Source organism: Durio zibethinus, chromosome 28 (genome assembly GCF_047325235.1).
Source record: "Durio zibethinus cultivar Kanyao isolate XHJ-2024 chromosome 28, ASM4732523v1, whole genome shotgun sequence".
NCBI classification, from domain to species: Eukaryota; Viridiplantae; Streptophyta; class Magnoliopsida; order Malvales; family Malvaceae; genus Durio; species Durio zibethinus.
This window is the reverse complement of record NC_143189.1, coordinates 3,009,348-3,035,654: the sequence shown is the minus strand read 5'-3', so window position 1 is coordinate 3,035,654 and position 26,307 is coordinate 3,009,348. Positions and strand designations below refer to the sequence as shown.

At 33.8% G+C, this 26,307-nt stretch overlaps 2 protein-coding genes, 1 non-coding gene and 1 pseudogene across 5 annotated transcripts; 1 reads left to right on the top strand and 3 right to left on the bottom strand.

The window, feature by feature from the left end:
• Nucleotides 1–2,849: 2,849 nt before the first annotated feature.
• Nucleotides 2,850–6,915, top strand: LOC111280542 (uncharacterized; annotated as a pseudogene). Its single transcript, XR_016335224.1, has 2 exons — nucleotides 2,850–3,281; nucleotides 3,474–6,915. The product of XR_016335224.1 is annotated as an uncharacterized LOC111280542 (transcript).
• TRNAE-UUC (transfer RNA glutamic acid (anticodon UUC)) lies at nucleotides 5,007–5,078 on the bottom strand. The gene has a single exon. It is a non-coding gene; the product is annotated as a tRNA-Glu (tRNA).
• A 128-nt stretch (nucleotides 6,916–7,043) lies between the features above and the next one.
• On the bottom strand, nucleotides 7,044–10,029 carry LOC111280471 (U-box domain-containing protein 17-like). The gene has a single exon (XM_022867904.2). The coding sequence runs from the start codon at nucleotides 9,470–9,472 to the stop codon at nucleotides 7,319–7,321; it is 2,154 nt and encodes a 717-aa protein (XP_022723639.2). The 5' UTR covers nucleotides 9,473–10,029; the 3' UTR covers nucleotides 7,044–7,318.
• Nucleotides 10,030–16,886: 6,857 nt separating this feature from the next.
• LOC111280446 (AAA-type ATPase family protein) lies at nucleotides 16,887–24,073 on the bottom strand. 2 transcript variants are annotated; one of them, XM_022867852.2, is made up of 7 exons: nucleotides 23,717–24,073; nucleotides 20,878–23,279; nucleotides 19,811–20,030; nucleotides 18,886–19,446; nucleotides 17,766–18,411; nucleotides 17,377–17,440; nucleotides 16,887–17,212 (listed from the first exon to the last, which is right to left on the bottom strand). In XM_022867852.2, the coding sequence occupies exons 2-7, from the start codon at nucleotides 22,951–22,953 to the stop codon at nucleotides 17,120–17,122; spliced, it is 3,660 nt and encodes a 1,219-aa protein (XP_022723587.2). In that variant the 5' UTR covers nucleotides 22,954–23,279; nucleotides 23,717–24,073; the 3' UTR covers nucleotides 16,887–17,119. The 2 variants fall into 2 exon arrangements, with proteins under 2 accessions (XP_022723587.2, XP_022723586.2); XM_022867851.2 differs by having other exon boundaries at nucleotides 23,526–23,768.
• Between the last annotated feature and the right edge of the window lie 2,234 nt (nucleotides 24,074–26,307).

Sequence of the window (26,307 nt, the reverse complement as noted above, 5' to 3'; positions counted from 1 at the left end):
TATTACTCAAAGCATAGGATCAGGCATGAGATGATAGAACCTGAAACACCGCAGCATAATGGTATAGCTGAAAGAATGAATCGCACCATTGTGAAAAAAGTCAGATGTATGTTGAGGATGATAAAATTACCAAAGCCATTCTGGGGTGAAGCAGTCAATACAGCTTGTTATTTACTTAACAGGTCACCATTATTTCTTTTAGGCTTTGACATTTCAGAAAGAGTGTGGACAGGAAAAGATACTTCATACTCTCACTTGAAAGTTTTTGGGTGTAAAGTATTCATGCATGTGCCGAAAAAGCAGAGCTCAAAGCTTGACAGTAAAGTTACACAGTGTGTGTTTGTAGGATATAGTGATGAAGAATTTGGCTACAGGGTATGGGATCCAGTAAAGAGAAAGACAATCAGAAGCAGAGATGTGATTTTTCATGAAAAAGAAACCATAACAGACTTTGAGAAAAATGAGAAGATTACACGGGTTACTGTTGAGTGTGATATTTCAACACCAACAAAAATTCCACAGGAAAGAGCCACAGATGATTAAAATGAGCAAGAAACAAAACTTAAGGATATGAATGAGCCAGTCACAGTTGGTGATGAGCTAGATGCAATTAGTTTTAAGCAGGGGGAGCAATCATCTCTACCCGAGAGTGTTGAACAGCGGGAGCTACCTTTGGCATCAAGTGATGTAAAGTCTCAGCCCAAGAGATCTACTAGAGAGCGTAAGTTATCTACTAGGTATCCAAGTTCATATTTTATTTTAATTACCAGTGAAAGGGAGCCAAAAAGCTTTCAAGATGTGTAGACTACTCCGGATAGAGAGCATTGGTTAAAAGTAATGAAAGAAGTTATAGAGTCATTACGAAAGAATGGTACTTATGATCTTATTAAACTTTCAACAGGAAAGAGGTCATTAAAGAGAAAATGGGTATTCAAGTTGAAAAATGATGGTGACAAACTAGTGAGGTATAAAGCTCGATTGATAGTAAAAGATTTTTCTCAGAAATCAGGCATCGATTTTGATGAGATTTTTACTCCAGTTGTAAAGATGAGTTCTATTCGAGTGGTACTGGGATTAGCAGCTAGTTTGAATCTTGAGTTTGAGCAACTTGATGTTAAAACTACATTTTTGCATGGTGATTTACAAGAGGACATTTATATGAATCAACCTGAGGGTTTTGAAGTGAAAGAAAATGAGCACTTAGTTTACAAATTGAAAAAAAGCTTGTATGGCTTGAAACAAGCTTTGCGACAGTGGTACAAAAAGTTTGATTCTTTTATGATGAGTCTTAGCTATAAAAGAACAGCAGCGAATTCTTGTGTATATGTTAAACAATTTCCTAATGGTAACTTCATTATCCTATTATTATATGTTGATGATATGTTGATTGTAGGACAAGATGTAGTATGGTTTATAAGTTGAAAGAACAATTGTCTAAGTCATTTGATATGAAGGATTTAGGTCCAGCTAAATAGATTCTTGGTATGAACATTATCCGAGATAGAAGAGCTGAAAAGCTATGGTTGTCACAGGAAAAGTATGTTGAACGAGTGCTTGGTAGATTCAACATGCAACATGCTAAATCAGTTAGCAGTCCACTTGCCAACCATTTTCATTTAAGTAAGAAATCTTATCTAGTGTCTAAGAAAGAGCAACTAGCTATGTCTAGTATTCCTTATTCTTCTGTAATCGGTTCTTTAATGTATCTTATAGTTTATACAAGGTCTGACATTGCTCATGCAGTTGGTGTAGTGAGCAGATTTCTTTCTAATCTGAAAAAAAATTCACTAGGAAGCAGTGAAATGGATTTTTAGATATTTGAAGGGTACCTCAAAAATGTGCTTGACTTATGAAGTTTCACAACTAGTTTTAGAAGGGTTTACTGATGCTGACATGACAGGCAATCTTGATGGTAAGAAATCTACTTCAGAGTATTTGTTCATTTTTGCAAGAGGAACTGTATCTTAGCAATCTAAGTTACAGAAGTGTGTTATTTTGTCAACTACAGAGGTTGAGTATATTGCAGCAACCGAAGCATGTAAAAAAATACTTTGGATGAAACGTTTTCTTTTTGAATTGGGGTTGAATCAGAAAGAGTATGTGATATTTTGTGATAGCTATAGTGTTTTAGATTTGAATAAGAATATCATGTATCATGCTAGAACAAAGCACATTGATGTTAGATATCATTGGTTACGTTCAGTGATTAAAAAATAGCAGATGTTATTGAAAAAAGTTCGTATTGATAAGAATGTAACAGATATATTGACTAAGATACTTCTCAGGAAAAAGCTTCAGCTTTACAGTAACTTGGCCGAAATGAGTTCTTTGGCCAAGGTAAGCTCCAAATGAAACTGCTATGATGATGAATCTCCTTCTAATGGGGCTGAAGTGGGAGATTGTTAGAAAAATGGGGTCCAACCTCATGTAAGTGGTTTTGGACCAAGTAAAGGCCATGGGCCTTGATCTTTCATTTTACACAGAGCCCTAGCTACTTAATAAAAAAGATGTGGGGTTATTTTAAGTGTGTGTCGAAAACCAAGTAGAGAAAAAAGAAAAGCCAAAAAAAGCACAGAGAAAAAAGAGAAGGGAGAGTTGGTTGAACGAAAGTTGATTCGTGGTCCGATTAAATTGAAACCTTGTCAGGAGATTTATGATTCAGAGTTCTACATTCTGAACGGTGAAGATCGGGTTTAAAGCTCTCTAGGAACAAATCTAAGGTGTATTTGTTGAGTCACTTATTTGGTGAGATTTCTCCAATTGTTTTCTCTAGTTGTTGTTTAGCTCTAGTTTTAGCTAGAGAAGAACTTTGTATACTTATTATTTGATACTGAAGATTTTTCTGGTGGTCCGTGATTTTTTTCCTTTACACTGGAGGGTTTTTCACGTAAATCTTGGTGTGCTTTATTTTTCATGCATTTTTTATTATTAATTGTTGTCTATTGCTTCTGTATTGTTGTGATTATTGCTTCAGGCGCAACATGAATCAACCATTGATTTATCATGGCTACACGGCTCTGGGAGGGCCTAGTTGGATTACTCTAAGTGGAACGTTTTATGGGTCATGGGACTCGGATGCTGATTTGAGTAAAGGAATGGTGGGGAACTTAGCTTACTATTCCTCAACTTGGGAGAAGGAAATTGGTATGGGAAGCTGGATCTTTCATCATGTCCTGAGGACTTCAACAAAGTATCCTTGGTTGATGCTTCACTTGAGATCTGATGCCACTTATGGATTACCTGGTGGGTACCATTATCCTACAAGAGGGATGTCCAAAATTGTAAGCAATTCTTTCTCCCTCTATATCCTAACCGATGCATTGTCTATCTACATCTTTTCAAGTTTGGTATTCATTCAGCATAAACATTCTGTTTAGGCCTTCTTATATCATCTGCTACTTCATGCAAGTTTGACTTCCTAGCAAAACATTTTCGGACAATCATTAGATTTACTAACCATATTCACCATACAGATTCCAGAGTCAACAAATTTTAAAGTAAGGTTCACCTTAAATGCATTCCAAGGTGGGGGTCCTAGCAGTCAATTCTACCTAAAAGACATAGGGAGCTGCTGGAGAACAATGGCCAGCAGTGTGATGGTGATACAACTTCAGACGTCACTCGAGACCGTGTAATGATCATTGATCCGAACATAACTGCATGGTGCAATGCAAACAGGCTCAATATGTGCCCACCTTACCACACCTTCCCCAATGGCACACGAGTGCATCGCACGAAACAAACAACTTTCCTTACTCAGCCTATCACTTGTATTGTGTTCCAGGGAATGCAGAGCAGCTTGAGGTTCCTCATAGTTTGTGTGATCCATACGGCAATCCTCAGCCTCAGGAAATATTACATATTTTGCCACATCCCCTTTGGGGTGAATATGGCTATCCTACTAAGCAAGGGGAAGGTTGGATTGGCGATCCTAAAACATGGGAACTTGATGTTGGGAGGTTGTCTCAGTCGCTATACTATTACCAGGTTTTCTTTTTCCCTCTATATATTTGCTTCAACTTGGAAAAAAACATATGAAAAAGATAGATCACTTTTTATTGATTTAACAGGGGTTTTGTCTAAATATAGGATCCAGGTACTCCACCAGCTAGAAGGAAATGGTTGTCTGTTGATTTGGGAACTGAAATATTTAAAGACCCTGATCAAGTGGCTGAATGGACTGTCAGTGATTTTGACATCCTTGTACCTAACCAATGACTGTGGGGCAACTGCAGCGAGGAAAGACTAGCTTCAAGCAAAAACAACGAAAATTTCAGGGGTTGGAGTTAGATTACCTTCAATTCAAAGGGATTCAGTTTCTCTGTAATGTGCCATTAACAATAATTGTGCTGTCCAAAAATGTAGAAAGACGTCACCAGTGACATTGAAGGGCCTTCTTGTGAAATCACATTGTAAACACCAGTTCCCAACCCTTAACATATCTTCACTGCTTCCAACCTCTCTAGTTGCACATAATCCTTCGCATTTTTCAAATTTCAACCACGTCAAGGAGCTGATCCTCCTTTGCCTTTTTTCTTGAGAAAATGCATGCATTCTTCAGGCTGTGACCTGTCCAATCTTTCCTTCCACAGAATATCTCCATGACTACAATGCCAAAGCTATAAACATCAATCATTTTCTGTGATGATTGAGTTACACCTGCATTCATGAGCCAAATATCCAGGAACTCATCTCATTGTGGCCACAACTTGAGACTCTGATCCTTGTCAATCAACTTAGACAAGCCAAAATCAGAAATCCCACATGTTTCTTGAGAAGGCAAATCTCATGCACATGATATTGCTGACTTAGAATGTGATCTATGTCAAGAAATGGTGTGGTTTGATTCGGTTCAAGTGGACATTCAAGTAGATGTAATATTTTTATTTCAAATGAAATTCTTAATGAAGACCGTGCTACCTGGCTAGCTGGCTTTTGTTTTGGGCTCGCAAAGCTAGCATTCTTTGAATCGGTTGGCTTTGGCTACCTAGGTTCAAAAAATCTTTTTCCGTTGCCGGGAATCGAACCCGGGTCTCCTGGGTGAAAGCCAGATATCCTAACCGCTGGACGACAACGGAGTTCTTTTATTCACTCACCTCTTTATTTTATCTTATTGGATAAATTTTCGTTTCCCTCACCATCATAACAGAGCCGGTTAAAGTTTTCCTAATGCTATTTAAAAAAAATTACTACTTTTAGGTTATGGGAAGCTATATATTTCTTTCTCAGAATAAGTTGATTTTCCTCTACCCGCAGAGAACAGAGCTATGTGCGTGTACTACTTGATGGTAAAGTTTTAAGTACCAACAACCAATGACTGGGATTGCCGCCTTCAAAAGTGAACAAATATATCTCAATTACTATTTTAATAATAAAAACAACAAGGAGATGACTTTTCAAAGCCACTATAATGACATGATGAGTGGTGACCGCAATTTGCCATGGCATTGGCCGCCTGGTTGGAAATATTCCATTTGCATCCAAAATCAGCACTCAATCGTTTGACCATTATATTATCGTTCATGCAATCTGTGGGCTCTTCACTCGGTTATTCTAATTGTCTATGGATCCCATAACTATAAGCAAGTCAGGCACTCCCCTCCAGCTCCCATTCCCAGGTGATCAACCTCAAAACATTTCAGCAATAGAAGAAAGAACATCTAGAGTCTTCAAAGCACTTTGTAGTAGTTGTACCGTGAAATTTCATCCACTCACTTCTTTCGAGAAAGTATTGAGTTTTGAGGCAGCAAAGCCAACCATCCACCAGCCGGTTGGTCCACACTCCAAGTAAACCAACCATTCATCAATAAATCTTTGTATAGTTTCTGCTTCGTATAGTCAACCTTCTTCGAGTACTTGAATAAAGGAAGAAAATGAGTTGAATCAATGAGAAATATTAATGGTTACCCTTCGAAGTGGAAGCATTTTCCACGCAATATCGGTACATGATGCGTGATGACATGCATTGGCAATAAGAATCCAATGGAGCAAAGCCATCGGTGTAACCTTATATCATATAGTAACTGTTGCCATTAAGTGATAGTAGAAGCTATTATTTGGAAGAAGAAAAACTAGACTAACTCACATCACTTGCAAAGGAAACCACTACTTCTAATCACCAGAAAGTTCCCCATTGTTGAAATATCTTCTTGCCATTCCTCGGAATCTTCATAAAGTGATTCTAACGGGTTAATAAAAGTTGAGATGCTTGAGGTCACACAACATCTGATCAAACCGTGGCTTTTTGACTACCTTAGCTTTATAGATGCCTCTTTAATTGGCATGTGAGTTCAGAGTTTAGAGTAAATAGAATCTACCTTCTGATTTCTGACTCAGTCCAATATTCATTCTGGATAAAAAATGAAGTGTCCTTGGATTCTTTGTCAGAATATTGAAGAGATAAGAGATGAAGCCAATATGAATCTAGTCCAAGTGACAGTAACAACTATGCTAGCAAGAAGTTACAAACTTACCATTAAATGTGTTTACAGCTCATGAACTGCAACAGATGAATGGCCAATTTCAGCAGGAGCTTGGAGGCTTAGGTGTCACTCTTTTCTCTCTTTCAGTAGAAGAATCCATATCCACAAACTCAACCAACCCAATTTCAAAAGTAAACAGGATTTTGGAATAAAGCTCTGTGGAGTCCTACATTAAGCTGGGACCCAGGGAACTATGTTTAAGTCTTTAATACATTATCCTATCTGTTTGCTGCAAAAATATGGAGAAAAATCACAAGCCAATACTTCCTTGTTTCACTGAGCTATAACTACCTCTCCAGAGTCCTCCCGCCCATTGTGTTGAGCAGTTAACCGGTGGAGCTCAACTTAAGCCCGAAGTTATCAGTTAAGAAATGGTAATCTAATAATTGAAGGTCAGAAAATGGGATGGTACAAAAGAAGCCACAAATAAAATGACTTCCTGTTTGATAAGAACCAACCGGGACCTTTGGCATATGGAACATTCAAAATTAAACAATTTCTAATTTCCACAAGCCCCAAGCATTTGATGCATAAACTAATAAGCAAAATGCAAATTGAAGATGCTTTAAGTGTTATATTGTTCATGAACTTGTAACAGAGTTTTTCAGTATTATAGTATCATCGTGATCTAATTCACTGAATAATACATATATAAAGATCAAGCTAATTGCTTAGTAACATTTCTATCATTCTCACATAACAGATCAGGTATCTCTTTTCTATAAATATTTTTTCTCATTATCTGAAATTTCAAATGAAAGAATTTGTAATATATTACCAACAAAAATGGGAACTTATATATCCGAGGAGGACAACACCACAGGATGATGTTACCATTACAACACTTGCACTGAGATGGACATAGGTACGGACACATCATCCACGAAACGTGAGTCTGGAGTTGAGTTGCTGGCAAATGCATATCCAACACCCAATCCACCAAAATGCAACGATTCATTCTCACACCTCTGAAACACTCTAGCAAGTGATGCAGCCTTTCTTCTTGCCCGCTTTGTACCAGTAAGCAACAGAGTCTGAAGTAAACTAGCCAAAGCAGGGGCCCTAAGCACTCTTTCAGTTGCAGCAGCCCCACCACTGCGGCACAACTCAAGCAATGCTACAACCGCATTCTCTTTCCCTCTTGGTGTTCCGCATCTCAGCATCGCTATTAACCCTGCCGCTGCCATTTCTTCCTTCCCCACTGCTTCAGCCCCAACTGGCTGCCTGACAATTAAGGCCAATGCACCTGCTGCTTCCTCTGCAACCCCTTCATTCCCTAAAGCTCTGACAAGTGCTGTAACAGCTCCAACCTCTATCATTCTTGCATAATTGTCCGTGTGAGTGGAAAGATTAAACAAAGCAGTTACAGCATCCTTCTTCCCTCTTGGGGTCCCCACTCTCAACAACCCTGCTAAGGCTTCAACTGCCCCTTCCTGTTCTGCTATTCTCTTCTTATAGTCATGAACTGCAGAGAGGCTGAACAATGTTGCTGCAGCATTTTCCCTGGCCTCTGTTGTGAGCCCAAGCCTCAAGACTTCAACAATTGATCTTAGGCAACCAGCCTCGTCCATAATTCGACTTTTGTTTTTATCATAAATGGATAAATTCAGCATTGCAGTAACAGAATTCTCTTGAGCAACAGGGTTTGAAGATGACAGCAACTTCCGTAGGTGTGGTATTGCCCCAGCCTCTGCAATAAAAGCACGGTTTTCCTTTCCTGTTTTAGCCAACAACCGAATCTCACGAGCTGCAATAGTCTGAGCTCCCTGAGATCCATCCACTAGATGTTGAATAAGAAGTGTTGCTGTTGCTCTATTGGCTCCAGTTGCTGCTTTGGTTGGCAAAGCTGCAGCAAAAGACTCTGCGGATGCATCTGAGGTCTCCAGAGGATCATATGGGACACCATGAGCAGTACACCACTGCATGATCAAGTTCCTCAAAGCTCGATTAGGAACAAGGCGAGAATGGATGAGCATTTGCCCTGTCTTTGGACAAGTACACTGCCCTTCCTCCATCCACCTAGCTATCGAACTCCGCTCATAAGTCTGCCCTGTCGAAATTATAACAGGGTCTCTCATCAAGTCCAACGATATCGGACAACAAAAGTCCTTAGGAATAGTTAAAAACGTATCAGCAATCTCCCGAGTAATCAACCCTTTTCTCGGTTTCTTCTGATTCCCAAAAGACAACTGCACCTCCTCTTCCTCAAAACCAAATAGCAAAAACCTACAATATCTTGTAATTGCAACAAATCCATTAAGCACAGAAGCCGTAGGTTCAATATCTCCTTCGCGATTCACAATCTGCTCCTCCAAAAACTCAATTTCATACCTACAACTTTTGGCATCCCTAATCCCCAATCTCTCCACAAAGAACAACCTTAAGTCAACATGATTTGGTATCTTCCCATTCTCAAATTCATTAAGAAATGAAAAGAACCTAACCCTTAAATTCTCATCACTTTTATCAATATGCAATTTTGCCTTCCTGGCCTGCTTTTGCAACAGCTCAACTTGTTCCCTAACATCATCACTCAATCCAGCATCTTTTATTGGAAAAACATCCAAAAGGGTAGAAATTTCTTGATTCAGATCATGGAAATGGCCTGAAATTGAATGGTTTTGAAGCAAAAGCCACAACTTACTGGACTGAGCACAATAATCCAGTAGTATCTTTGACCTATATAGCAACAAATAGAGCTCCTTGAAGCACAATATGGCTGTTGAAGGCAGGCTTGACATGGACCCCGATCCTGAATCCCTCAAATAATCCAACAGAAGAACGAAAATTTCCAACTTTCGAATCAAAGATCGAGAATTTCTTCGCTGAAAGAAGAAAACTTTGTTGGAATAGCAAGAGACAAGCTCAGATGAGATTGCTGCCAGGGTTTGAACAAGAGCTACTTCTGTTAAGTCAACGGGAGCCAAGAAAGCCTCTAGGGTCGGCGATCTTCTCCTCCTTAAGGAAGAGAATATAGCTGCTGTTGCCATGGTTGATAACTCCAAAGTTGAATTCTAAAACAAGGGTCTAAGGAGAATCAACTCCGGCTAAAACAGAATTAGATCTGCAACAAACAGATGAAATGAAAACGATGGAATTCTATGTTGTTGGTTGAATCTTCAAAGGATGTTCTATATGAATGATGGCAAGATTTGGTCTTTAACCAAGAAGAAAAAGGTTTCTCTTTATACAAGTAAAAAGATAAAAATTGGGATTCTTTCAGGAGAGAGATGATTTATGTAAAAACCCAAACCCGCGTTTAAGAAGAGGAAGGAAAAAGGAGGTGAATTTTAACTTTACAGACTTTATTGTTTATATTTTTCCCCTTCAACCCTTTTTCTCTCTCTTTTGTTTTTCCTTGTTTGTGCGTTTCTCTCTAAAAATTTCAATGCAGTTGCTGTGAAAATGACTCGTATGGCTTTGACGGAAAATCATCCAGATTCTTTTCCATTCACTTCCTTTCTCTTTTCTTCTACTCTAGTGTTCCAAGAGAGAGAATGGTTTTTAAATGCGTATAGTTTTGGTTACCTTGGCAGTCTGTCTGTAAAACTCGATTTTGTTAAACCATAAAGGACGGCCTTTTATTAGGGTAGGGGGTTTCAATTTTTCCAGGATTTGGCCATTTTGCGGTTCAAAGAGTAAGGTCACTTTGTCTTCTTAGACGTATTTTAGATCTTTGTGTGCTTTTCTAGTTTTTTATTGGCCATTGGATCTTCTAGGAGTTTGGTTTTGCAATGTTGTTGGCATTGGCCAATCGGCAATTTCATATGAATTATTTTCAGATAAAATAGAACAACGCAATTTTATTTTAAAAGGATAAATAATCAAAATTTAATAATTTAAAATATGATATAATTATATAATATAAAAATATTATAAATAAAAAATATAAAAATAATCTAATTTAAAATTTTTAAAAAATTATAAATAAAAAATTATATTTTATATTTTTATATTGATTAAAATTATAATACATAATTTTTATGTAAAATATAATATAAATATAATATTTTATACGACATAATTTTACTTTTAAATTACTACAATCTTGATTTATTTAAAATAAAATTTCCTTTCAAGTAATGATATAATGTTCAAATTTAATGGATTTAAAGTTTAAATTTTAATACAATTTTTTTTATTTATGATTCACTTTGTATAAATACATATAATAACGCATGTTTAATATTAATATCATTGTGTGTGTGTGTGTGTGAATGTATTCATTTTATAACCCAAAAATAACAAACTTTACTTACTCCTATTAATTTGCAAATCCTTTTATTTTATAACCCTTTTAATCTTTTTATTAATTGGACTGCATAAATGTGTACATATACAAACTCTACCGTAAGAGTATGATTAGGGTTCTTTTTCTTTCAAAATAAAATTTTATTTTTATTTGTGAATATATCACTTATAATTATTCATAATTTAAAATTATATACAAATTATTAAAATTTTATATGAAATTTATATAAATATGATAAATTTTTATATAATTTTTATTATAATTAAACAAATATAATATTATAATAAAAAATTTTAAGGAAAATGTATCCCTTTTTTTCAGGGGTTGACCCAAAGAAAATCACTGGACGCACGCTACTTTTAAGCGCGTGGTAATCCATCTAAAAAAAAGGGCATTTAGCCTTCTTTTTTTTTTTTTTTTTTTTTCCACTTTGACTGAAGCGTTTTCTCAAAAACGCACTTAGAAGTTTACAAGTTGACCTTCAAAAAGGAAATCCAACGCGCAAAACAAACGGACAACAAGAAGTTCAAAAGAGAACATATCTTTAGTCGACAAAAGCTTCTTTGGATAGTTCAAGGAAATCCATTAAGGTTTTAAATATATTAATTATTTAATTAATTATAATCTTCATGGCTCTTGAAATTTTATTTTCGTACCAAGTCTTGGAACCATTTGAAATATTATTGTGCCAAAACTAAAGTAGATTGATTCAAAAAAAAAATTTTATACCTACCCATTATCAAATTCTTTATGACTTTAAACCATACGGGCTTTCTTACTAAATATACCAAACTTATTATTAATATACAAAATTTTAAAAGTTACAATCAAATACAAAATTTAATTTAATCAATTCATTAAATTATTTTTTAAAAATTCAAATTTTATTATTTTAACTCTAAATTGTAAGCTTTTTTTTTATACTAAAAAACTGATCATAGTGAAATAGGGTTACCTTGCAATGCAAAAAATAAAATTACGGAAAAATGGAAAAATCAAGAATTGTGTAAGAAATTGGTTTTTTTTTTTTTTTAATTTTGGATAATGTCATTCTAAATTCCTATTAACTCATGTTTCTAATTTTGTAATTTTGTCTAAATTATTAATCAATTTCAAGGTACATACCCTCCCGAGTCACCGGTCCACCCCATACTTGAATGAAATGGGGGAGTCAATAATGAAAAAGACGGTTCCAATAAGCTTAACAGCCGGTCGGTGTTGGAATCCACGAAAAGCAGCCCCATACTCGAATGATATCGGAAAAAGACAGTTCCAGTCGGCTTTAGCAGGAGGTTGATGTTGGAATCCACGAAAAGCGGCTCTTTCAGTAGTTATTGGCCTAACGTCTATTTCAGTTTTTGGTTCATTTGGATTCCACAACCACAAGCCGTTCCGAGGACATTGCAAGTTGGCCGCTATGAAATTATGTCCACTGAAAAAACTTTTTGGACAGGTCAGGCAGGCGGCAGCCTAACCAGGGCCAGAGCCGTCCACCTTCTTGCCACACAATGTTGAGTCTCCTTTGACCACCACCAACCATGCAAACTACTTTACACTTCAGATTTAGCCTTGGATTCCACTGTATAATGTGATAGGTTTGATTTCATCGCATCATCAATTATATTTAAATATTAATTTTAATAAAATTTTTTAATAATAATTATAATTATTATTTTTTAAATTAATTTCATCATTTATTTAAATAAAATTTTAGACATATACACTTGAAAATATTAAATATGGGGTTAGTAAATGTTATTCAACTCTATTTTAATATTAAATGATTAAATCCTAAAAATGGATTGTAACTTATATATAATTTTAAATAAAAAATTCAACAAATCGAACATTATTTTGTCACTAATCATATTTTTAGTATATATATTTTTCTTTATAAAATTATAAGTACAAAAAAATTATGATCATAGTTAAACATTATATATATGACTATTAAATAATTAAATAAATAAAATAATCAACATATCAACATGTAATTTGACAGATTTAATATAAAATTAGATTAAACTATCATGGTGTAACTTGAATAATGGACATATATATGAAAATAATAAGTGGACCTCAAATAAGATTGGAGTAATAACTTGTTAAAGCTATGTTGGATAACATATGGAAATAATGGCAATTGGCTTCAATCAAAGAATATTTAAATACCGTATCATCAAAGTCATCAAATAAGTAGTAAGAGGCAACCAATTAAGCCTTGAAGTTCAAATGTCTTGGCTCCTTAATTTTCGGTTCAATTTGGATCTTAATCATCTAAAAAATTTTATAATTTAAATAAAGCCCTTTTTTTTTTAATTTTTCCAATTAATAAAAATTAAAAATATTTTTTTTATATTTAAGATTATAATATAACTGTTGGGAAGAACATATTTTTTTATTTCGTTACTAATATATTTATGTAAAAAATTATTTAATACATTATCAATAAAAAAATTTTAAATTATACTAGCAGAATTAATAGAATGATAAATATTTTATTTTTTAATTTTTAAAAAATATATAAAAAATATATATCATCTTATTAATATTATTTATAAAATTAAAAAATTACAGATAAATTTCTATTTATAAATTTTATAATCTTTTAAAGGGAAAAAATAAAAAAAAAAGAACAAGGGAGTGTTGCAATCGTGCGTTACGTGTCAATCCATGATCCAGGCAGCTCAACGGACAACGTTGAATTACACATCTCCACGTGTACTCTCTTTCTTTCCATACCGTTGCCCTCGATTGCAAGTTGGAAGCCACGTGGTACCTTTTACTTCCGTAAAAATCCAATAATTATTGTCCGTCGCGATCATGCTACGTAGAGCAGGAGCAATCTATACTAGTACTAAATTAACAAACAGTCAAAGAAATGTTTTGACCACAACAAAACACACCCGTTTATAGGGACGGTAACAGATAGAGTCGAAACGAATTTTTGTTCATTTTAAATTTAATTTAATTTTATATTTATAATATATGAATTTGATTTGATTTAATTTAATAAATTTTTTTTATATTTAAATTTAGTTTGATTTAATATTATATAAATTATATTTTATTTAATTTAATTTAAAATTAATAAAATATTAATTTTAATGTAAATATAAAATTAAATAAAAAATTTTTATATATACCAAACTAAATCAAGTTTTTCTAAAATTCAATCCTATTTTTTTTATTATTATCTTATTCAATTTGATCTAAAACTTAATTTAAAAAAAAATTAACTTAAAAAAATCAAATCAGATCTAAATCTATCCAAACTGTCATCTCTAATTGTTTCTCTAAACTGAAAAAATAAGCTCTTACATATGTAATGATTTGACTAGTACCTTTTAAATATCCCATGTTGTTTAAATAAAATTTTTATTTGTTATTTCAAATATTAATTCAAATGGCTTGATAGATGATGTAGTTTTTTAAAATTATAAATATAAAAATTTATATATGTAATATCACAAATAAATTAAATAAATAAAAAGTAAATGTCAATTAAGAAATTAAAAAAATTGGATAGATACAAACATATGAAATATATTAATAACATTTTACTACTACTAAATTATGCTTAATAAGTATAATTATTATTTAAATAGAATGATTATGATAAATCAGTCTTAGTAATAGGTGTTAAGCATTTTTTTAATGAAATATAAATATAAAAAAATTATAATTATAATCAAATATTATATTCATACATAATATATTATTAAATAATCAACTATTAAATTAAAATATAATCAGACAAACAAATTCTTTTACAATCAAACTTAAACCTAAAATTTTAGAGCTCTAAAATCTATTCCTTTATTAAGCATCTTTATTAATCAGTGATTTGATGCAAATTTATAAAATATATGATTTAAGTCGTGATTAGGTGTGAAGCTAAATGAAGAGCATTTAGGTGTATTCCATATTAAATTTTAATAAAAATAATTTTTTTTCTTCAAATTACGATCATTACATAAAAAAAATTATTTATAAAGCGACATTCTTAACAAAAATACTAAAAACTTTAGTCAATAAGAGTGAGATTGTTTACATCAATGATTATTTTTTAATTTTTTATCTTTTAAATATTTGCAAACCAAAATAGATATTATTTAATCAAAGAATATAGAAAGCTAACCTTCATATAGTAAAAAAAAATTCATATGATATATAACTGATATTGAGGACTATCATTAAATTATATATGTTATAAGTTGATAAATTAATTGGGGTATCAATTGGGACTACCAAATAAAAAATTATATATAGCAAAAGATTTTTTAAGGTAACCATTCTTTGAAGCTGTGGCGTAGGTCCATGGATAAACAATTTAACCAGAATTAGGCATTGAATTTTAGTAAGGAGAAGGGCATTGAACATATGATTTAAAATTTTAAAATTTGAAATAAAAAAATAATAAAACCTTGCATAGCTTCTCTTACTTATATATAAACACATATTTTGTCTTCTACTTCTTAGCCTAACGATAAAGAAATTTTTTTAAAAAAAATTAGAATTTGAGTTCGAATCAAACTATTCTCTTCCCTCTTTTCATGTAATAGGATGTTACTCTTTTTTAAACAAAAATATATATATAAATATATATATATATATAAAATTAATAATAATCAAAATCTTTCGCCTACAGACCATATGAATACATAATTAATAATAATCAAGTCAAAAATTAATGCATCAGCGGACTGACACATGCTTAAATTATTAGTAAATATTAGAATACAATTGAATCTAAAATCATATACTCTAAGACATAATTACATTATATTTATTAACGTTCCAATCATAAAACATTTTTTTTTATGAGGTTAACCCTTAATCCAATGCCACCTACTAGCTTTGTCATTATCTTGTTCATATCGACAAAAAAAAAAAAAAAAGAAAGGCTAATTGCTGATGTAATTTTTTAATTAAAAAAATTCAAATCTTGCTAAAAATCATACACTGACCATTAAAATCAATATATAGTTTTTTATTAAGAATGCTAACGTTAAGTTTACTTATAAACTAATCGGATTCGCTCATGTTTGTTTACCTGGAAAATGAAAATGATATGGATATACTATTCGGTGTGGGAAGTTGAATGTAGGAAAATTCGTTCAACGATATTAACGAAGTCGAGAATAATTTTATGGAATGGAAGTGACTTTAGACTTGGTATGAAGAACAAGATGAAAAATACAGGTTTGGTATTGAGAAAAGAAGAGAAGCAATGAGGCTTCTTTGTTTTTTCTTTTTTTTTTGTTGGGGGGGGGGGGGGGGGGGGGGGGGCGGTTTCCGGATACAAACAAGCCGACATTGAGGAGTTTCGAGGCTGTGACTAATTTTAGTCAGGTTGCTAGACAGCCAAGTCAAAAAATTTTAATACAAGGTTGTTATTTTTCTTTTTGTAGTTTTAGACTTATTGGATTTGGGGTTTGAAAGTTCTAACATCATTGTAGTGTCAAAGTGTGATAATCTTGAACTGGTTGCTGTGTTAATTGTTGCGTTATAGAAGGGTTGAAGCATCGTGAATTTAGTTCAGATAATTAATGCAGTCGTATGATATCATCTTTCAAAGTTTAAGTTAGATGGGATTGTAGGGACTGTAAAATTTTGCAGAAAACAAAATTTGAAGTCTGAGAGTGCTTAAAAGAAAAGATGATGTTAGCAAGATTCCCTATGGCTATGGAGGTTTCAGCCTCATTCCCCTTGGCTTTGACTGAAGATATGAATATGAACGGATTGCACAAGCCTGCACCTCCACTGTCTCATTCCAGAATCGACATTTTCAAAATCTCCATCACCGGTATCAATGAGGTCAAGCTTTGGTCTTCAAACAACTTATTAAGGAACATGGGAACCTCACTGTACATTGACATGATAGTCTTTGTTGAGAAACCATGGTATTTAAGCATGAATTGAGAAGCAGATTCTGATGCTGGATTTATCCCAGAAAAGAGAACAAATTCAAACTATCCACAAAGCCATTGGCCACATCTAGAAAGCATGTCTTGGGACATCTCTCCAGTCACCACCATACTAAAAGAGTATGGATTAGTGACATCGATTGTGGAAATCAAATTCATACCAAACAAAACAAGCTGAAATCCATTTTTGGATGGAAATGCAAGAGGGCCCAACAACATTAATGAATAATGATTGCATAAACATGATAAAGATTCACTAAAAATATGGCTGCACTATCTAGTTTCCTGCCTACATTTTCCCATATATAAGAACTTAATACATTTATTCGAGGAAAAAGATTTGACAGATTGAATTGACCTTGTAAACGGCAAGAAAATAACTAATTACAAATGTAATATGAATCCAATTTAAGTCGTGCACCAACCGTTCAAAGCCATCCAAAAATTTTCTTGTCCTACCTAGGAGATTTAGAAGAGAGACATTTTCCACAAGAGACAAGCTTCAATAATGAATGCGGTCTTCGTGTCCTAATCTTCAAGCGTGAGAGCTGTGGAACATAAGCAAAGATCTTAAAAAGGATAAACAAGCATTGTTAAAGCTATTGCAGAGAGTAAAATTATCAGACATTAGAAGGGGAAAAAAAGGTTGGAACAAATAGTAATGAGCTTTAATTGGAATAATGCTAATGTAAGAAGATTAGATATTAGATACCTTCCGACGAGTTACTCTAGCTGCTTTCCAGCAAAGCAAGCTTCTCGACCTAGGTTCCAATCTCCTGATATTTACAACTATGAAGTTAATTCTTAGTTTAAGACACAGAAAATCATTAATATTCCACTTTCCTCTAAATTTTCATTGTAGTATGATCCTTAAGTCAATAAATACTAATTAAAGTTTTAGGGACTAGGAAAGACTTGCATAGGTTCACAGAGGGACAAGCCTCAAAAATGTGAAAATATACAAGGATTACCTAGCATTTCGTACCATAGTTTTGATAATAAAACAAGAGATTCAGCTACTTAACAATTTATCAAGCAACTCCAACCAGAAAACAAAGGCTGACATAGTTGTAGAATTATAATGGCACCAGATATACATACAGGTTCTCCTGTTCAAGCCTTTCAGCAATGGAAACTGCTTTGCACTTTGACCATCCATTTCGTTGTGTACATCCTTCTGCCTGCTGAATTACATATGCAAGGGAAACCTTGCTTCTAACAATGCTCTGACTCTGACTTAGTTTCCCAAGTTTCCGTCTTCCTGAAATGGACGCTGATGCCGATTTCCTATAAGCTCCAGCATCAGCCACCCTTGAACCTCTTCTGTTAGATTCTATGCCGTTGGCATGTTCACTATCCTTGGCTTCTCTTGGAGAAGCTGGTATTTCAACAATTTCACTCCTTCCTGCTTCAAGAGATTCAGGGTGTGTCGGCTGAGCTTGAGAGCCGACCCCAGCATCTCTATCTCTCATAACCCTTTTGTTAATACCAGCAAAACCAGCCGTATGCATCCTATTTCCAGAATTAGGCTCTGGATCCATGACCATCTGAGATGGACCATCCCTGGAAGATGGTAAAACAGGAAGTCCATGAGAGCCAGCACTCGCATCTTTCTTCACTGCACCTCTAATTTCAATTATTACAGGAGAACCAAGAACAGACTCAAATGCTTGTAAAATATGCCCCCTAATTTTCTCTGCCTTAGATTTGGTCATATGTGAACTGAACATCAACTGTACAGTTGGGGCTGAAAGAAAAGAACACTCAATTAAAAGGTGAAGGAAACACTATAGTTACTAAGCAGAGGTAAAGCATTATTTTAGTTACCATCATGTCAAGTAAATTATCATCCCATTTCTACGTGTGGCTGCTAGAGGTGATGCCAATAACAAGAAATCTTTGTAAATAGCGAGGGTGAAAAGGAATAAATTTTGAGCCTAATTAATACACAAAACTTGGATGTGGCTCATGGAGCTACCACCTAGATGAGAAGGAACACTTTGAAATCAAATTTGAGGGATATCTTATTCTGCCTTGGCTATGAAATTCATTAAATTCCAAAACCATTAAAATGCCAATGGTCAACACATTATGGCTCCAAGTTGCTAAAATTTCTCCTACATAGTCATTTAAGTAGCAGGCAACAATTGTCATCTAAAAGTACGTTACAGCCGTATGATCAAGGCACGCAAAAATGAGAATAATGCACACTAGGATGTACCTGCACCAAAGCTGACAGAGATCAGCTTTCCTTCTTGATACAAAAACTCTTTTAGACTACTAACTTGAATCTTCTCAAGCACCTCCAACCAAATTTCTTCAATTCCCCTACGATTTTTGACAAAATTCTGCCTCCCAGTAACCCTGATCAAATCAGCAGATACCGTGGATGTTTGTTGAGGAGCCATCCGAGTCACAGAATGTCTCTTCCTATCCAAACTTATACCATTCATGATGTCAGTTTCAACATCCCCTGAACTTCCTGCATGGAGATTTTCCAACCTAGCATTTGTAGACAGGCCTCTATAGTTATTATGCAGCATAACAAGCTCACCATCTTTCCTGGCTATATCTCTTCCACCCATATCACTTAAAGGCAAGGGACTATGATGAGAACTAGTATCAGTGGAAGAAATAGGCAACATATACTGCTGATCTGGAGCAAGCTGAAGTAAAGCAGCAGTTAGCCATGTTAGTTTGTCATTTGACATCCTCAGTTGTTTTTCTGCCTCAGATAACGTTTTCAAAGCTTGGCGTAGTTTCTCCATCTCTTCTTTGGACACTGGATTGCATAAATATGTTCTATCAGTTATGGAAGAAAGATAAATATTTAAACACAATCAATGAGTATTTGTCTATTCATTTATTCCTTTGTTTGTTCTACTTGGCTGCAATCTAGGAGCCACACAATTTCACAAGGCAAAAGTTGATGAGCCAAAAAAGGATTGAATAATGTAAAAAAGGGTACAAATATTTTTAAAAGATAATAATAATAAAAGAGCTACACCAAGTAAGATTCCCAAATATGGAACTTTAATGGGAGCATATATACAATTATTACCAAAGCTCGAGAGGAAATGGATGGTTTAGCCAATTATTTAGCGTTATTGTAAACATAATAAGAAATTTTCTCTCTTAAGACTCACATGGCAGTTGTCGAAAGAACTTCCTTCTATGCCTTTCTTTAGTGAAATCATAACTGCCAGCAAGAATATCAGTTATAACAGTAGCAAGCTGTGACATCAAAGCTAAAGGCTCCACACCAGTTTCCATTATCACCCTCAAACTCTTTACGGTGTTTACTGTGTCTGCAGATAACGCTAGATCAAGAAGATCCACCAGCTTTTCATCAGAGATAAGCCCAACCTGTGGATCAGATCCATAAAATTTAGAGCAATCATATGTAGAAATATCAGCTAATCACCATAAATCTTTTGTTCACTTTCGTTATTTTTCCCAACTTGCATACAAAGGTGTCACTCTTTACCCAGGCTTGAAGTATCCCTCAAAAAAACTAAAAAATAGAAAAGACCATATGCAGGAGTAACTTTGATTATGAAAAATCATAATAAGGGGAAAAATGCTATAAGTTGCAGTCCAATAATATTCAGAAAAAGACTGTCATGCTTTACCATTCAAGACAGCTTGACTTATCTAGGTGAACAAGATTGAATCAAGATTCATAATGCAAACCAAAATTTAGATTCCTAAGAAAAGAAGCCAAAGCCACCTTTGTCTTCTGTTTACAAAATCACAAAGCAAGACAATAATATAGGGAACTATAAGAGCATGTCCCAAAGCTCTAGTCAACAAAATAAAGAACAACCAGATTAGATCAAGTACAAAGTCTAGTGATATTACTCTTTTAGGAAACTTGGCCTTGAAACAACAGTAACCAAAATTTCCCAGGCACAGTAGTAATGACAACACCTAGCAGGCTAATTGAACTGGAAAATAAAATGTACATAGAATCATTTGAAGCAATATAAGGAGACCACTGGATTAATTTAATTTAGGAAGCCATACTGCCAGGGAAAAAAGGGGGTGGAGGGGGAGCCAATCAGAAACTCAATTGTCAATTGTTTATCAGCATATAAGGCAAGGAACAAAACTAGTGCATATTTAGAGCACTATTTGAAAGCAGAAAATATTAACCAGTGCATGGTGATATCAATTATTATACTAATATTCTAATTAGATTATGGAAACATACCAGTTCCTGAACCAGAGGAACAGAGATTTTTTGCCCAAGCAAACTCAACTGCTCAAGTGTCATCTCTGCATCCCTCAGTGATCCATCTGATCGAGATGCAATCAGCTTAAGTGCATCTTTCTCAATTTCAACGTCCTCTCTGGATGCAATCCACTGCAAAGTATAAATGATATCTGCATCCTTCAGTTTTGGGAAAAAGAATTTTTGACACCTGGATACGATTATATGAGGCAGAATATCAAGACTTGAACTGACAAGAATAAAGACCATACGCCTGGGTACTCGATCGATGACCTTTGATATGGCACTCCAACAATCAGAGGCTAAAGTGTCACAGTCGTCAAATATAAAAACCCTGTACTGTGAAGGCAGCTGAGAGATTATCATATTATCAAGTAGATCCATAATACTCTCAAAGTCAAAATTACTGACAGGACCAACTTCCCTTATATTTCGACTCTTACCCATATCGTGTGAAATACAAGAATTGCAAAAGCCACAAGGTTTGGGCTGTTCAAGTGATTGACAATTCAAAGCTCTGGCAAATATCCGAGCACAGGAAGTTTTTCCTGTTCCATGAGGTCCATAAAAAACATATAGCAATCCCACCTTCCTTTTCATGACAGCATTAGAAAGAGCTTGTGATACCAAATTTTGTCCAACAAGGTCTCTAAAAGTTCTTGGCATGTACTTTTGTGTGATATTTTGGTGCCTACCTCGGTGGCTCCTGCCTAACTTGCTTTGCTCACCAGATCTAGCTTCAGAAGCAAGGTCAGAATCAGTATTGCGCTTCAATAAATTATCAGCAAATATACCAAGCTCCCCTGAATAGTCATTCACCCAACCAGCATTCTCTGTACTGTCCCGAGATCCAGATGCCTCAATTAGAAGAGGCAGTGCCTCCGCGTTGGATTTTGCAGATGAGCTTGATTGATCAGATTCCACAGGCATTTCAGGAGCATTTCTACCATGGGAACTGGCCCCACCTTTCCTCAATCTAGAGTCAGATAAACCACAGGAAAAACTCCTTCCTGCAATGTCAAGGAAAGTTTTACCCCTGTGATGAATTCTTGACCAATTAAAGGGGATCCCACATCCATTTCTAGGGGCCCTGGAGACATTTTGCTCATCATATTCATTTTCCTCATCTTCCATGCCATAATTTGGACACACTGAACCTTGAGCAAATGAATTAGAAGCCACAGACAACTCATTCTGACCTCCAACCTCTCTAGAAGAAGGAGCAGTCTGAGATCTTCTTGGCCGTCGAAACTTGCGTCTTTTCACCCTGTTTAATCCAGTTGAATAACCATGGATGCTGACTACAGGTTCGTCACCAGTTTTCTCAGGTCTAACATGCCTTCCACGAAGGTGGACATTTGAAGATGCTACATCAGCACTATCCAGGGGCAGGTCATTCAATTGCTCAGATAGAATCTTCATTTGAACGCCTTGTGTTTGCTTCCCCTTTTGCTTTTTATTCTTCCTATCTTTCAGTCTAGAATTATCTGAGATAGCATCAGGAAGCAAACCATTGCCATCTTGCTCCTGTACAGGCTCCTTATTTTCACCCAAAAGATCAGTCCTATAACTTCTCCAACTAGATTCTTCTCTCCTAATTCTTCTACTATCTCTAGCTCCACTCTTACTACTACGGTCACTAATTGTTGGTACTCCTTCATTGACCCCACTAGCTTCACCCGGAGCAACTTTTGAAGTTGCAAAATTGGCTAAAGGTGGTGAGCTTACTGAAAGCCTCCTTCCTTCCCTCTCCATCTCAACACCCACAGACCTTCTCCCCTCCCGAACAGCATCCTTATCAACCTTCTTGGAAAGCAAATCAGCAACAGAAGGCGAGTGCCAAGAGGGAGAACTGGCAGAAGGGTCCCTGAGGGAGCGTGACCTTTGAAGGACTATAAGGTCCCTCATAAGCGATCTGTCAGCAAATATAGGGCTATGCTTATGCATATGGTTCTTCAAGTGGATACAATTAGTCAAATGAATGTGGTTGCGTAGATGATCACTAATATCACCATTCGCATCCTTGAGTATCCTATTTCGAACAGCCCTGGTCATGATCACAGCACTAATGTGTTCGATTGCAGAACCTCTTTTGACTTAAAGAAACATAACAAAATATATCGCATTTTCATTAATCTTGCACGCCCCAAATCTCTCCTTAATTATGGCTATATAAAGGGCACCAAAATTCCTCACATCCTACTAATTATTCAGCAAAACTGTCTTAACTACCAAACTTGAAGCTCTCACAGATCTTTCCTCAAAAACAAAGCATTCAGTTGCAAGGGCCACAAACCCATTTGAGATAATCAAGCCAAAAACTTGAAAATTTCCCATCAAGCACAAGCCCTTTAAGCTAGCCATCATATACTCAAAGGCACCTACAAGTGTAAACCAAAGTAAAATAACAGAAATACCTTAGAAAGCCAAGTAAGTAAACTTCCAAAAATTCAAGCTTGAAACCCCGGAGCTGTAACTCTAACTCCACAAGGAAGCAAGAAGAGCTCTTTGTACCAAAAGCTTCCAACTTCAATGCATCACAGAACCCAGAACTTGAAACATGCAAAAACAAATCATAGAACAAAAAAAAAAAAGCCAAAAGAAATCTACTAGTCTCAACCTTGTACCTTTAAATCCCTCAAAGAATATAGCTTTTGAAAAGAAACGGGCAGTAGAGAAAAAAAAAAAAGAAAGCTGGAGGCTAAAAACCCATGATTTCAACGTCCGAAAAAATAAGCAAGCAAGAAGAGAAACTAGGTAAAGAGGGATAGGAAGAAGAAGAAGAAAGTAAAGAGAGGGTGTTTTCAACTGCATTCACCTGATAAATCCCAAAAAGCAAAGTGAACCGTTCCCATCATTAAGAACCCCCCATAGATCTCTCTCTCACACACTCTTTTTATCTGTTTCTCTCTCTTTGTCTGCCACCCCACTTCAAATGTTCTTTCACAACCCTGGGTCTATCTTTCAAAAGAAAATGATAGTCCCCCACAACCAAAAATAAGAAAAAACCCAACCAAAGAAACAGAGTTCCTTTTTTTCTTCCTAAGACAGAGAAAGAGATAAAAGAGTACAAGAAAGAGAGAGTGAAGTATTTTTTAATGTTTAGCGTCTTACAAATTCAAAAAAAAAAAAAGAAGAAAGCGGTGTGATCTGTTACAGACAGGACCTTAAACACATCTCAGAAAACAGGACATGAGGCCAACAAAGCAGTGCGTCTGTTTGTTTGAGCATGCAAATTCATTTTGTATTTATATATAAAATTTAAATATTGAAAGCAAAAAAGTTTTTGATTTGATTTTTGTTGTCCCCATCCTCCAGTGATAGATTTCGTTTATGAAGTCTCTATAAAATTAAAATTTTTCCTTTTTTTGAAATGGGGAACCGAAAAGTAATCAAATTGTTGAATTTTTTCCGTTCTTATTGGTATGGTATAGTTGTAAGAAGTGACTTTTTTCTTAAATCAACATTATTTAATTTGACTAACTAACAATGTTTTTTTTCTTTTTTTGCCCTTTTAAATGATGCCATGTTTGATTGAATTTAAAGGTGATTTTTTTTACTAGGTGAAATTTTTTTAATAAGACTAAAGGTAGGATAAAAAATTGAGACGTTTGAAAATCAATTTAAAATTATAATATTCAATTTGATTCAGATTATTTGTTTGTTTAATTTGAATTAAATTTATATATTAAGTTTGAATCAAATTTGGATTAGGAGGTGAATCAATCGAATCAAATCAAATTATATATATTATTTAATTTTTATATATATTTTAAATTTTTATAAAATAAAAATAATAATTTTATATCAAAATTTATTTTAATGTATTAAAATTTTATATTAAAATAATATATAAAAATTAAAAAATTAAAAATTGATAAAATCAAATCGAACTGAATCGATAAAATTCAATTTAATTCATTTTGAATTTGGATTGAATTTTAAATTTTTATAACATTATATAATATTTAAAAGAATCGAATCAAATTCAATCTGAATCGAACTATTATCACCTTTAAATGAGACATAAAAACTAAAGTTGCAAAAATGATTAAAAAAAAAACCAACAATGTTTTAAATTGATCTAAAATGCTTTATAAATAATATTCTTAAAACCAAAAATAGAACATTCAATTTAATAAAAATGTTCAAATATTATAAGCCTAGGAGACTAAATAGTAAGGAGATGAGAAGGGGAAAATCCTTTCTTTTTTGGTATAATGTTAACCAAAAATTAACCAAATATCTTTGAAAAGCTTTTATGGTAGTTAATTAAATATTTGTATTTAAACTTTGAGAAAATGTATAAATTGATAATTACAAAATATATATAATTTGCATTAAATTATCTAGGTTAAAATATTAAAAGAGTGAATGAATTTTATCACTTTATTTAAGTAAGTTTTTATATTTTTATTTAATTCAAATAAATTTTTATTTTTTAATTTATATTCAAGTATGCTTTATTTCAAATAAAAAATTTGTTTTTTTTAAGTTTATTTAGGTACAAATAAAATAATAAAAATTTATTTTGATACAAATTAAAATTAAAAAATATATTTTGATACAATAAAAGTATAAAAACTTGTCTAAAAAAGTGATAAAGTTCAATAATTTTTTCTTTATTTTAGCCAAATATTTATTATATTAACCCAAACTTTAATCTCGTTAACCATATCAATTTATGTATATGCCATTTCATTAATATTTTCAAATTATGTGTTCACTACATATATTATCAACATATTTTAACAAAAATTAAAATATATATTTTTTATTTTAACCGTAAAAGTTGTCTAAGATTAATTAATTATTTTTTTATTAAGTGACATCCACTTAAAAATTTATATAAAATATTTAATATTTTATTTAACAAATAATATTTATATAACAAAATTATACGGATTATGTATCATATATGCGAGTTAAATTAATAATATTAAAATTTAGATTAAAATAATATATTATTTAAAAGTTTAAATATAAACTATATATTTTGTTCCTTTAAATATTAATATATATTTTAAATTCAGATATAAAAAATTTAACTAACTCAATTTTAAAACCCCAAAGAAAACAGTGAAGGAGCAAGGTTAAAAATTAAATTGCAAGTAACAGCTCAAGCCCAGTCATAAACTGCAGCTGTCGCCGTTGTTGTATTTTTATTTTAGTAAGCTATTGGATTCTTTCTATTGCTTTAAAGATCAAATACCAGTACTTAAAGGAAGGCCCCTCTTGCCCGTTACGTGGACACCAAATCTGAGTCATAAACTGCAGCTGTCGCCGTAGTTGTATTTTTATTTTAGTAAGCTATTGGATTCTTTCTATTGCTTTAAAGATCAAATACCAGTACTTAAAGCAAGGCCCCTCTTGCCTGTTACCTGGACACCAAATCTGAGATTTTAGTTT

Excerpts from the sequence above, each read along its gene's own strand:
- LOC111280471 (XM_022867904.2), bottom strand. The coding sequence starts at position 9,472 with ATGGCAACAGCAGCTATATTCTCTTCCTTAAGGAGGAGAAGATCGCCG.
- LOC111280446 (XM_022867852.2), bottom strand. The coding sequence starts at position 22,953 with ATGACCAGGGCTGTTCGAAATAGGATACTCAAGGATGCGAATGGTGAT. Across the intron at positions 20,031-20,877 it reads TTCCTCTGGTTCAGGAACTG|GTTGGGCTTATCTCTGATGA; the intron begins GTATGTTTCCAT and ends TCTGATCCACAG. Across the intron at positions 19,447-19,810 it reads GTTCTTTCGACAACTGCCAT|TGTCCAAAGAAGAGATGGAG; the intron begins GTGAGTCTTAAG and ends TATGCAATCCAG.